The sequence below is a fragment of the Amyelois transitella genome, chromosome 4, assembly GCF_032362555.1.
Source record: "Amyelois transitella isolate CPQ chromosome 4, ilAmyTran1.1, whole genome shotgun sequence".
NCBI classification, from domain to species: domain Eukaryota; kingdom Metazoa; phylum Arthropoda; class Insecta; order Lepidoptera; family Pyralidae; genus Amyelois; species Amyelois transitella.
The window spans coordinates 7272858-7284577 of NC_083507.1; the positions used below are offsets into that span (position 1 = coordinate 7272858).

Genomic DNA, 11720 nt, shown 5'->3' on the forward strand with positions numbered 1-11720 from the left:
CAGCTTGGCCTGCATGTCGGCGCGTGTGTGACTCAACAGGCATAGATCATCGGCATAGTCCAAGTCTTCTAAGACATTGAAGAGGCCCCACTCTATGCCGCGGCGCTTGTTGTTGGTCGTGTCATGCATTATGCCATCGAGAACGGCAAGGAAGAGGAGAGGCGAATGAAGACATCCCTGCCGCACACCAGCATGAACCGGTATGTCCTCCGAGACGAGGCCGTTGTGGGTCACTCTACAAGAATAATTTCTGTAGATCTTCTCTTGCTGCCTCATCGTGGGTATTCAGTATTTTCACGTGGAGTTTACGCCTTTCTTCCACTAGATTACTTACATATGGTCACGTCTATATCCCTTGCGGGGTAGACAGAGCCAACAGTCTGGAAAAGACTGAATGGCCACGTTCAGCTATTTGGCTTAATGATAGAATTGAGATTCGAATAGTGACAGGCTGCTAGCCTATCGCCTAAAAAGAATCCCAAGTTTGTGAGCCTATCCCTTAGTCGCCTTTTACGACATCCATGGGAAAGAAATGGAGTGGTTCTATTCATTTTTGTTGGTACTTACTACTTCTTGACAATCGCCGTAAAATTGGAAAAACAGAATAAAATGTCGAAATTGGATTTTTATGCTTTATTCTATCTTTAGACTTCACACTTTTAAACTTCAGATTATTCGATTTATTTGGAAAGCTATTTAGTACATAAAACAACCAATGAAACTGTGGCGACATCACTACGCCACACGTCACAACAATAAAAAATGAAATCACGCAATGCTATCAGTAAGAAACAGCGAAAAAAAATCTAAATCGCGCAAGCAAAGATTTCACGAATTGGAGCATATTTACAACTTCCAACACAATATCGTTGTAGCCGCATTTCCCAGCCTGACGAAAGATCTTCCTTTTGATGGCGGTCGTGGTTTGCAATTAATTTAGTCCTGTGGCGACAAGTCGCTGAGACAAATTGTCATGTTAGAAGAACTTTTGTTTTGACATTTAATTTTGATTGACAGTTTAAACATCTTGACTTGACGTCTGTCTAATTTCCTCGACACAGACATTAATATATGTGGACTGTGGACACAAAGTTCAAATCGACCGACACTGATACATAACATACATCAATCTTGCTCTTTGCTTGCTTTGATTTCTTTAGACATTATATTATTATTATCTGTGCTTTGCTTGTTTCGCGGATTGCTTGTGAAAATAAGAAAGTTCTGCTGTTTTAAATTTTAATTAAATTATAACATAATATAACTTAGTGTGAAAAGAAGGATTATTGATGAATGTAGTTCTATTCTACCTAAGGGGTATTTACATAAGGATACCTACCTTTTTAGGATGTATATCTTTTTATGGTGAATTATAATAATATGTCCTTAGTCCCCACAAAATAGCTGGTACGATTTTAGTAAAAGCCGATTCATTTAATTGGGTATATAGCAATGTAAAGGAAATCAAAATGCTGGTGGTCTTCATAAGAAGACATAGAAGTATGATATTAGCCAGTTTATTCTTCTTTTATCTTGGTTGTGGTATTACGCTTAGTTCTCTTCGGATGGATTGTAAGGATGATGGTGCTAAATTGAATTACCAAGAAGAAAATGATTATTATGGCAACGTGGAATATGCTGTATTAATTTTAAGTAGCCCTAACAATGAAGGTAAACGTGACGCTATTAGAGCGACCTGGGCGAAATTTGCTAGCAATATATTTTTGGATAATGGTGAAAAACTATACAAATGGAACCACACGTGGATAGGAAGGACAAAACAAACTCAATTTATCAAATTTTTCTATGTTATTGGAACTCATGGCTTAAGTGAAAGCAAAGAACATAATTTAACCATGGAAAATGCCAGGAGTAAAGATCTTTTGCTTTTTTCTGACTTTGAGGATAGCTACAAGAATCTAGCCTCAAAGATGGTAACAGCTATGAAGTGGCTGAATAATACTTTGAAGCACTTGAAGTATGTGATCAAATGCGATGATGATTCTTTTGTGAGAGTTGATTTGATAGTCAGAGACCTCGAGGCTTATGCACCACATATGAATGGGCCTGAAATAGATCAGTACATTAGTTATAAGGTTAGTATTTTAATTGCTATTTCTTGAGTAATTGATATAAAATTTTTTTTTTTATTAAATCTGTTGCCTTGCTTTGCTGGAATAAAACAAATACCATTCTTTAATTGAAGAATGACAATATTTTAATTGAATGAATATTTTTCATTTTTAGGAACATTTACCTGTATACAGAGGACTGTACTGGGGATATTTTGATGGGCATGCAAATGTGTATACAAGGGGTAAATGGCAAGAGTCTTCTTGGTTCCTGTGTGACAGATACTTGCCTTATGCTCTTGGTGGTGGATATATTGTGTCCAAAAGCATTGTGGATTACATCGCAAGAAACAGTGATGTGTTGAGGCAAGTGTTGCCAGCCAGGCTTAATGCTACAAGAATGCTTCCTCTTGGAGTTAGTCCAGGTTAGATCATGACCAATCATGATCCTGGTTTGAGTTAGTCAGCTTTTTACTTAAAGCTACTTCCATCTGACCTCTGCAACCTTTGTAAGGGGGAACCTAATCTATATTGAATCACGGTTACACATTAAGTTGCCTAATTGAGCAGGTTTCTTCATAATGTTTTGCCTCATCATAGGGGTATTAGTTAGCACACTAAACTAATAAACATAACTCAGAAAATAATTATTTTTTGAGGTAGGATTTGTCCTTGTCTTGCCCCCACACTAATTGCTTGCGCATTTTAGCTGGGCACCACACTCTTAATCTTAAACTAAACTTAAAATTACTTGTTTCAGACTTTACATGGCTGAAGATGTCTCAATGGGCGTGTGGACAGCAGCTCTTGATGGAATAAACAGAGTCCACGATGTAAGATTTGATACACAATGGAAATCCCGGGGCTGTCTTCCTCACATGTTAGTGAGGCATAAACAGACGCCAAAAGATATGTTTGACATGTATCGGACATTGGTACAATCGCATGGTGAAAGATTATGCAAGACTGATACTATTTTAAGAAAATCTTATCATTACAAATGGGATGTATTACCTAGTTTATGTTGTAAGTGATTCAACTCTAGGTAGCTATTTTTTTTAAAAGCTGGTGCTCTCAGTTTACAATATGTAACAAAAGCCTTGTCTATCTGTAAAGGTAAGATAATTTCAAAAAAACACAAATAAATTAACGGTATATTAAGAAGTTAAAAAAAACTGAATTTAATTAGGTACTTAACAAAGATTGTGTCTCAGGATAAAAAAAATCGGCAAGTGTATGTAATAGTTTTCCATGTCAGTAATGTCTAAAATGCAACTTTTTTATATGGAATTTTTATTATTAATTTTTTGGGGAGAAACTGATTAATAGAAAAGGGATTTCATTATGTATTGTATAATGGATAGTCTTCCATTTAATGCTTGAGGTAAGGTCTGTTTATATAGTTTTCCAACATGGAAAATAAGTTACATGCAAAGACTATTATTAGAATAATAACAAACATGAACAAATTTTAACAAATTTTCTAGTCAAATAATTATCATAGAAACAAACTTGTCTTGCTTCTGTTTAAAACAACAGGTTTTTATTTTAATTCCAATGAACCTATGGTTTAGAAAGTTTATTTTTAAAATGTTTTAAAAATTGATCTTATTTGGCTCAATTTACATGTTCATATTGTACCATTACTTTGAAGTCAATCCATTGCGCAGTAGCATACATGTTTGCTATGGAATGTTAAAAGGTTTGAAATATGTTTAAATAAAAACAAATAATATATACATTTTTTATTTAACATTTGAACACAGCATGACAAAACTTCCATCCTGTTCATGGCAGTATTATTATAGTATAATATAAAAAACAAAACAATATGTCAATCTTAAAACAAAATAACTTTTGGATCGCCTTTAAGGATGTATTTTTATCATTAAATGAAATAAGATTTAAAATCTAATCGCAAGATGAAAAGCAAAATGGACACTGGTTCATTTTGTCACAAAGTGGGTTACTTACAACCGATCCCGATTCAGTAACACTTTGGTCGTCAACAACGAAAACACTGCCAAGCAATAAATAAAATGCAATAATAAGCTTTAAAAAAGGAACAAGAACAATTTTGTTATTTACTCGTATGTACTCTTCTTTAAATTGTCTAAAACCTAATATCACACTTATTTTTAATTAAGGTTTTCTCGCGTTAACGTCCATGTAAGTTTGGTTATTTAAAAACGTCGTTCTTGATAATTCCTCTTTGAAGTAGTCTATTGTTTTCTGAAGTCCATCTTGTAGTGAAACCTAAAGAAAGAAATCACGTTAAATTGTAACCTTGGGTTAATTAAGTTTTTCGGAAAAATTGCATATTGCGTCCGATATTTCGACGACTTTTGTAGTACCTTTGGCGTCCACCCGAGCTGTGCCTCCGCGACGGCGATGTCGGGCCGGCGGCGCTGCGGGTCGTCCTCCACGGCCGCGCCCGTCGACACCGTGCTGCGGCAGCCCGGGACTAGGTTCTTGATGATCATCGCGAATTCTGAACAACACGAACCTAAGATAAGGTGTGGCCACACATCTCTACGGCATCAGCCATTAAAATTATCACATTTAATGTAACTTATCCAAACTTTAAATTTCAAAACTGTTCTTATATACATGCATTTTCTTTTACGGGGTAGACAGTAGGGTGCTTCAAAAAATCTAACTTTAATTTTTTTTGTGGGGCACACTCTCATTTGATTTCAATATAAAAATAAACGAATACGTATTTTTTCTTTTTAGAATTAAGTGAAATTTAGAGGTCGCTACCGGTCATCAAAGTTTTGCAAAATAAACTCTATTTGGTGCAATATGACTCCGGTACTTTAATCTAAACATGTCCCTGCAAGTTATCTAAACACGCCGCAAGTACATAAATAAACCGCGTACAAGGACTCAGCATTGTTCTAAACAAAAAATATCGTGTTAAAACGTGTCACTATCGCAAACAAAGTAGCCAGTGTGAAGACGTATTTTTGATAAGTCCGCCAATATTGTGATTGTGGTGAATAATGGCGTCTACCAGTAAAAGTGGTGTAACAACGCGAAAAAATACTGATATCTGGTTAATAGGACATGTCACACCAACTTTGTCTCATGTAAAACTTCCGTCTATCAAAGAAGTAATGAGTTTATTTTTTTACTTCAAAACTATAGAGAAGGATCAAAATAACAAAGCTGCGGGTCGTGCGGCATACAAGGTTATTGAAATATGGGAAAAAGCCAGTATTCCCACTAGACTTCAGAAACATGTCGTAGCAAAAATACTTAAATATTTCTCTGAATGGCAGAAGCTTAAAAAAAATAAAGAAAATAAGAAAAAGCGCTCAGCTCAGATACAATTAAAGGAAGAACGGTGGAAGCAAAGTCTGGATTGTCTTTTTGATATCGCTCATGCCAGTGCTTTAGATTTGATTACTATAGAGGAAGACAAACAGTTTCTACTTGCACAAAGAACAATGGGACGTCCAGGACAAATAGGCAGCCTAGACAGAAAATTCGAACAAATACAAACGATCAAATCACAACAGGATGAAAAGTTAGAAAAAAGAAAGGTGCGCGAATCAGAATGTATAAAACGACTAACTGAAAAGTGTGAGTTGTTGTCATCATCTTCATCGTCTTTGGAAGGTATTGAAGAATCAAGTCCACCTATTACTCCGTCGCCAAAACCATCTACATCGATTACAAAACCAAAAAGAAGTAAGAAGATAATAGTCGACGACCGTTTGGCTGTAAGTCTCGACGTTGCTAAGCTAAGTGACCGAAAAGCAGCCATTGTTTTAACATCAACTCTTAAGAGCGCAGGTTGTGACGTTTCAAGTTACAACATTAGTTCATCGTCTATTCGCCGTCAACGAATCCAGCGCCGACAAAAAATTGCAGAGTCCCTTAAAAGTGAATTCAAGCCCGAGGTCCCACTAACCGTTCACTGGGATGGTAAAATGCTTGAAGATATAACGGGACATGAAGTTGTCGACCGTTTACCAATCTTAGCTTCAGGCCAAGGAATAGATCAGCTATTAGCTGTTCCAAAACTGCCAAATGGAACTGGACAGGCAATGGCCTCTGCTGTTGTTGATACCTTGTTATCATGGGGTCTAAGTGATAAAATCAAGGCGATGGGATTTGATACCACTGCTTCAAATACTGGGCGAATAAATGGAGCCTGTACTTTACTTGAGCAAAAATTAGAAAAACCGCTATTATGGTTGGCGTGCAGACACCATATTTTAGAAATCGTACTTGAAGCGGTTGTAGTTTTGGCATTGGGTTGTTCAAGTGGGCCAGAAATACAGATATTTAAAAAGTTTCAAAAAAACTGGCCTCAAATTGACCAAGGAGACTTCAAACCAGTTACTTCTGACCCTGACACATTAAAGGATGTCCAAGATATAAGTGACACAATGATTTCTTTTGCCACACAACAGTTGAATCAGTTTCAACCACGAGACGATTACAAGGAGTTGCTAAATCTCATTGTGATTTTTTTGGGAGGAACACCAGAAAAGGGCGTATCGTTTAGAGCACCTGCAGGATTGCATCGAGCCAGATGGATGGCGAAAGCAATTTATGCTTTAAAAATGTATTTATTTAGACAACAGATAAAAATTACAAAAAAAGAAATCAAAGGTTTAAGAGATGTTTGCATTTTTGTTGTCCTAATTTACGCAAAATACTGGTACCAAGCACCTTGCGCGAGGTCAGCTCCAAAGAATGATTTACAGCTTTTGAAGGACTTGGTGGCTTACGAGAAGGTTAACAAATCACTGGCACAGGTTGCACTGAAAAAAATGACAGGACATCTTTGGTACTTGTCTGAGGAGCTCGTTGCCTTGGCATTTTTCGACGACAATGTTACAGCGGAAACAAAAGCAAAGATGGTCAGTGCTCTCGAAATTCAAGGGTCAGAAGATCCACCTAAAAGAGTGACCCTTGATCGTGACCTTATCCTCAACAAAAACTTAGAAGATTTTGTTACAAACAATACATTCACTTTTTTCAAAACAATTGGAGTGCCGTGCGATTTTTTGAAAAAAGATGTGAATTCTTGGAATTATGACAATGATTACACCAAATGTAAAGAATATGTACAATGTTTGAAAGTTGTGAATGATTTAGCGGAAAGAGGAGTAGCTCTCATGGAGGAATATAATCGTCTTCATACCACCAATGAGGAGCAGAAACAATATTTGCTTTTGGCGGTCAAAGATTATAGGAAAAGATTTCCTAACACAAATAAGTCCACTTTGATATCTTAATTTGATTTCTAAACATCTTTAATACGTTATTTTTAAAATAATTCATATTAAAATATTGATTTAACATCACACTTTAAAAGCTTCTCTCATTTTTTAAATAATAATTCTCTAATAAAAATTATTTCATGTCAAACATGATTTTTTATTTTTCTCTATATTTCAAAAGGCGGTAGCGACCCCTAAAACCTATTTAAAAAATCTGAAAAAAATCCCCCGTAAGTTTTTAGTGTTATGGTAACTATCGAAAAGGTGCCCGGTTACAATAATTAAAAAAAAAATTTTTTCGAACAATTTTGAAGCACCCTAGTAGACAGAGCCAACACGTCACGTTCAAATGTTGAAACAGGAAACCAGTCTATGGCCTTAAAGAAGAATCCCCAGTTTATTAGCCTTTCTCTTGATTTTCTTATACAAACCCACAATAGCCTTAACCAAACCTTGTTACTGAGTTTAACAATCACAGACTCATAAAAAATAGATAAGATAAAATAGAATTTACCTTCTATAGTATGTTCTACGGGATTTCCGATGTTAACCGGCAAGGTATAACTGGATGCCATTAGAGACAGGAGGCCATCAACAAGATCAGATACGTAGCAAAATGAACGAGTCTGCTTCCCATTGCCGTATACCTGGAAAGTGAAAATAATCTTTCAATTAATATAAACTTGTAAACACACTGAATGTTATCTGGGCAGAGTGGTAAGGTTCCCACTTGCAAAGTTTACGGAGGTCAGATGGGAACTGCTTCATGTAAAAACTCGTCAAATCCAGGATCCATGATCAAAGGCACACCTTGGGCTCCTCTTCAGAGTGATGAGTACCTATGTAAAGGTACCTATCGCCAAGAGAAAGGAAAGATATTTATTGAAGGGGAAACATAGGCTACTTTTTTGGAAATCCCATGGAAAAGGAAATAACGCTAATATTTAATTCAATACGATTAATTTATTATTGATAACAACACTCACAGTTATAGTCAAATTCTGCAGTGCTTGCATAATAAAATTGGAGACGACTCGTCCATCAGAGACATGCATCCTTGGCCCGTACGTGTTGAAAATACGAGCCACTCTGACTGAAACGTTCTCTTGTTTGGCGTAGGAGTAGGCTAGAGTCTCCGCCACCCGCTTGCCTTCATCATAACACGCCCGAGGACCTATTCCCAAATATGTTTAATCAAAATATAAATATAAGACAACCGACTGACCCCGTTAATCGATCTGATAGCTCGTAAGATTTCTTAGCTCCTTACTAAAACAATAGCGGTCTTTAACTTTTCTCGGATTTTTATTTCAAATTTTTTTAGTAACAATTACGTATCCCAGCAAGTAAATTTTAGTTAATAATTTAAGACGAGAAAGAGTTTTAAGGTTGCTACAATTTGTTGTTGAATAAATACACGCTTTCATGAAAATTTAAATCTAGAGTAGTTGTTAAACCATTACTGTATATAATAATGATATTACAAAAGGACAAGTTATTTTATAAAAATAATTCAACCTGAAGATTAATAACAGATTCATTTAAAAAAAAATTACCTATAGGATTAACATGACCCCAGTATGACTCAGGCTGGGGATGCACCATGGGGTCGCCATACACTTCGGATGTACTAGCTATAAGGATTCTGGCTCCTACTCGCCGCGCGAGCCCTGCAAATCAAAAAAGGAAAATTTTAAGAAATATAATATTAATTATGGTTATGAAGTAGAGTATATTATATTTATCATGGCTTCATAGCCGCGGTGGAGAAAGCCAATTGTCTCGGAATGACCGAAAGCATGTTCAGCTGAATAAATAAACATTGATTAACAATAATTTAAACCAATACATATATTTGTCATTCACATGTGAAATATTAAAATTCTCTCTCTCATCTTGGCGTGTTTCCAGATGATCAATCCGCCATCAAGGTTCGGGACCTGGAGTCCTCTTTCTTACTTCTCTTTTTCCACTTCCTCCTATCTACCGCGTGTTCATTTCTAAGACCATTGGCACGCATATTATCTTTTACAATATCTAGCCAGGATTTTATCAGTCTACCCTATCTACCCGGACCCGGCGGAGGCGGCATGACTAGACATTTGTTCCCCAGATAGTCTGCAGACATCTGCAAGACTAAGCCATACCAGTGCCGGCAGTGCTTTATGGATACTACGGATATATTACGGATATGAAAGTTGCCGCGAATACGGAGTAAAATATTAAAATCCATTATGATATTATTAATAAGAAACATAATAAGACATATTTTGTTTTAAGAGAATAAGCCTTAATATTTGTAATTTTCTACTTTGAACAGTTAGATTTTATTCATCATGTTTGTAACTTTGTTTAGATTATTTTAATTAGATAGAAATAATGGATGGTTTGAATTTAGCACTTACCTAACATATTTATTGTGCCTACGGTGTTAGTTTTAATAGTTTTTACAGGATTCTGCATATAATGAGGTGGGCTTGCAGGACTAGCTAAGTGATATATTTCATCTGCCTGAAAAATAACAAAGTTGTAAATAAACACTAGGCATAGGTGATACAGTCAAAGTAAATGTAAACATTAAAGTTCACAACAATTATGATTCACATCCATCCATATCCACATGATCAAACCACCTAAGCATCCTTTTTCTTTTGCTGTCATATCTTCTTTCACATTATAAACACATTCTCTTATTTCCACTCCACATTTCCACTCCACACTTAACTTTCACTCCCATACATTAGTGTTGGGGCCAACATGACCAATACATTAGTTTGTTATTGATAGTTTGGGTTGTGTGATTTTGTATGGACTGTACCAAAACAAGAAATGTACCTCAACATAAAGAGGATTAACAATGTCATGGTGGATCATCTCGAAGTTTCGATGACCAAACCAATGCTCCACATTTCTTTTGCGGCCAGTGAAGAAATTGTCTACTACAATGACTTCATGCCCTCGCATCATTAGAATATCAACGAGGTGAGATCCTACAAAACCTGCACCACCTGTTACCTGAAAAAGGACAATAATCAGACAGTTATTTTTTTTATTGAAATGACAGTTATTGATTTCATAATGAAAATATTTATAAAATAAGCAAATTAATCATGAAAATTTGTAGAATAATTAGCTTTACAAAAATTTGAACATTACTAACCAATATCCTTTTCCTCTCTTTGTACCCTAAGTATTTAACGTCAGGATATTTCTGTGGTATCCTTCCTTCTAGAATAGCAATTTTTTTTTCTAAATGTTCTATCCTTGCTCTTGCTTCTAACAGATCTTGTTTCATTTTCTCATCAGCTGGATTCTTTTCAGATGGCTCCATTACGACTTTTTGATAGACTAACCTATCCTTCCTTGGTTCTTGAACTGTTCGCTGGCCATCAATAATCTCTGTATTTTTTCTACTTATGAGGTATATTATTATTACTAGAAATAAATATCTACATGAAGTATGTAAAAACAGAGCAGCAAATAATGTGTTAAATAGTTTTCTAACTTATAAGAATAAATTCGCCATAATAATTTTAAATTTCATAGAAATATCTGTCGGCAATGTATTCCTTGTTAAGAATCTGATGGGACCAGTTTCATGGTGCGGTTAGTGTTTACAATATTTAAAACAATAAAACAAGTTGTTAACGTCACTGATAATAGTGTATTGAACCTTACTATACTTACAAAGGGCCACAAAACATACGGTAGAGATTATTTTCCGAAATTTAAGAGATTGCTTTATCATTTCTGGAAATAATATTTAGCTGTTGTAACGAACATTTCTAACGTTGTGGTCTATTTATTGGCACTGATTCTACATGGATAAAACAATGACAGTTTTTAAATAGATATAGTCTTGATAAAAAGAGCAAGTTGTAAAACTCGCCAGTCCAATCCAAAACAATTTACACACGACAAATGAGTTTGTGTTGCCAACTCTTTCCTACGAGAAGGCGTTTATTCTTAATCAGTCTCAAAGAAGCATCAGAATGCCAAAAATTGTCAAAGGCAAAAAAACGTGCCAAAGCGCTTTAGATGTCTAAGACAATTGATATTAGTGTACTGAAAAGTCTTTTTCTTACTTCACCAACGACTTTTATTTATCTTCTCAGTATTCTATTTTAAAAAATCTATGAATATCATTGATTTTTCATAGATATTTATTATGTAATGGGAAAAGTGCAAGATAATTGAAAATGGTTGCTAGGCGCTAAGCAAGTCCCAAACTTGGGTCACTGAGGCGGTTAAAAAAGCGCTAGATTTGGTTCATTAGGTACTGAGTTGGCGACACTACAAATGACAGTAATGAAAAGACAAATGACAATGACAACGACATTTGGGTAAATGTTTTTAAACGTAGGTACTTTGTCGTTTCATTCGTGTTCGTACTATATACCTATACAAC

General features: G+C 35.5%; 2 protein-coding genes across 3 annotated transcripts; one reads left to right on the plus strand and one right to left on the minus strand.

The window, feature by feature from the left end:
• The first annotated feature begins 1074 nt into the window (after positions 1 to 1074).
• On the plus strand, positions 1075 to 3623 carry LOC106137013 (beta-1,3-galactosyltransferase 6). Of its 2 annotated transcripts, none has more exons than XM_013337745.2 (3): positions 1075 to 2096; positions 2248 to 2438; positions 2833 to 3623. In XM_013337745.2, the coding sequence occupies exons 1-3, from the start codon at positions 1470 to 1472 to the stop codon at positions 3104 to 3106; spliced, it is 1092 nt and encodes a 363-aa protein (XP_013193199.2). In that variant the 5' UTR covers positions 1075 to 1469; the 3' UTR covers positions 3107 to 3623. The 2 variants fall into 2 exon arrangements, with proteins under 2 accessions (XP_013193199.2, XP_060810342.1); XM_060954359.1 differs by having other exon boundaries at positions 2248 to 2497; positions 2833 to 3037.
• Positions 3624 to 3802: 179 nt separating this feature from the next.
• Positions 3803 to 11234, minus strand: LOC106137012 (UDP-glucuronic acid decarboxylase 1). Its single transcript, XM_013337744.2, has 9 exons — positions 11000 to 11234; positions 10473 to 10747; positions 10148 to 10327; positions 9718 to 9823; positions 8869 to 8982; positions 8299 to 8486; positions 7827 to 7959; positions 4427 to 4563; positions 3803 to 4328 (listed from the first exon to the last, which is right to left on the minus strand). Exons 1-9 carry the CDS (start codon positions 11058 to 11060, stop codon positions 4215 to 4217), a joined length of 1308 nt encoding a protein of 435 aa, XP_013193198.1. The 5' UTR covers positions 11061 to 11234; the 3' UTR covers positions 3803 to 4214.
• Positions 11235 to 11720: the final 486 nt, after the last annotated feature.

What these genes read in the sequence shown, in the direction of transcription:
- LOC106137013 (XM_013337745.2), top strand. Translation starts at nt 1,470, where the DNA reads ATGCTGGTGGTCTTCATAAGAAGACATAGAAGTATGATATTAGCCAGT. An exon ending in ATCAGTACATTAGTTATAAG is followed by an intron (nt 2,097 to 2,247) that starts GTTAGTATTTTA and finishes TTTCATTTTTAG; the next exon opens with GAACATTTACCTGTATACAG. An exon ending in AGAAACAGTGATGTGTTGAG is followed by an intron (nt 2,439 to 2,832) that starts GCAAGTGTTGCC and finishes TACTTGTTTCAG; the next exon opens with ACTTTACATGGCTGAAGATG.
- LOC106137012 (XM_013337744.2), bottom strand. Translation starts at nt 11,060, where the DNA reads ATGATAAAGCAATCTCTTAAATTTCGGAAAATAATCTCTACCGTATGT. An exon ending in CGTAGAACATACTATAGAAG is followed by an intron (nt 4,564 to 7,826) that starts GTAAATTCTATT and finishes CGTGTTGTTCAG; the next exon opens with AATTCGCGATGATCATCAAG. An exon ending in AGCTCGGGTGGACGCCAAAG is followed by an intron (nt 4,329 to 4,426) that starts GTACTACAAAAG and finishes TTCTTTCTTTAG; the next exon opens with GTTTCACTACAAGATGGACT.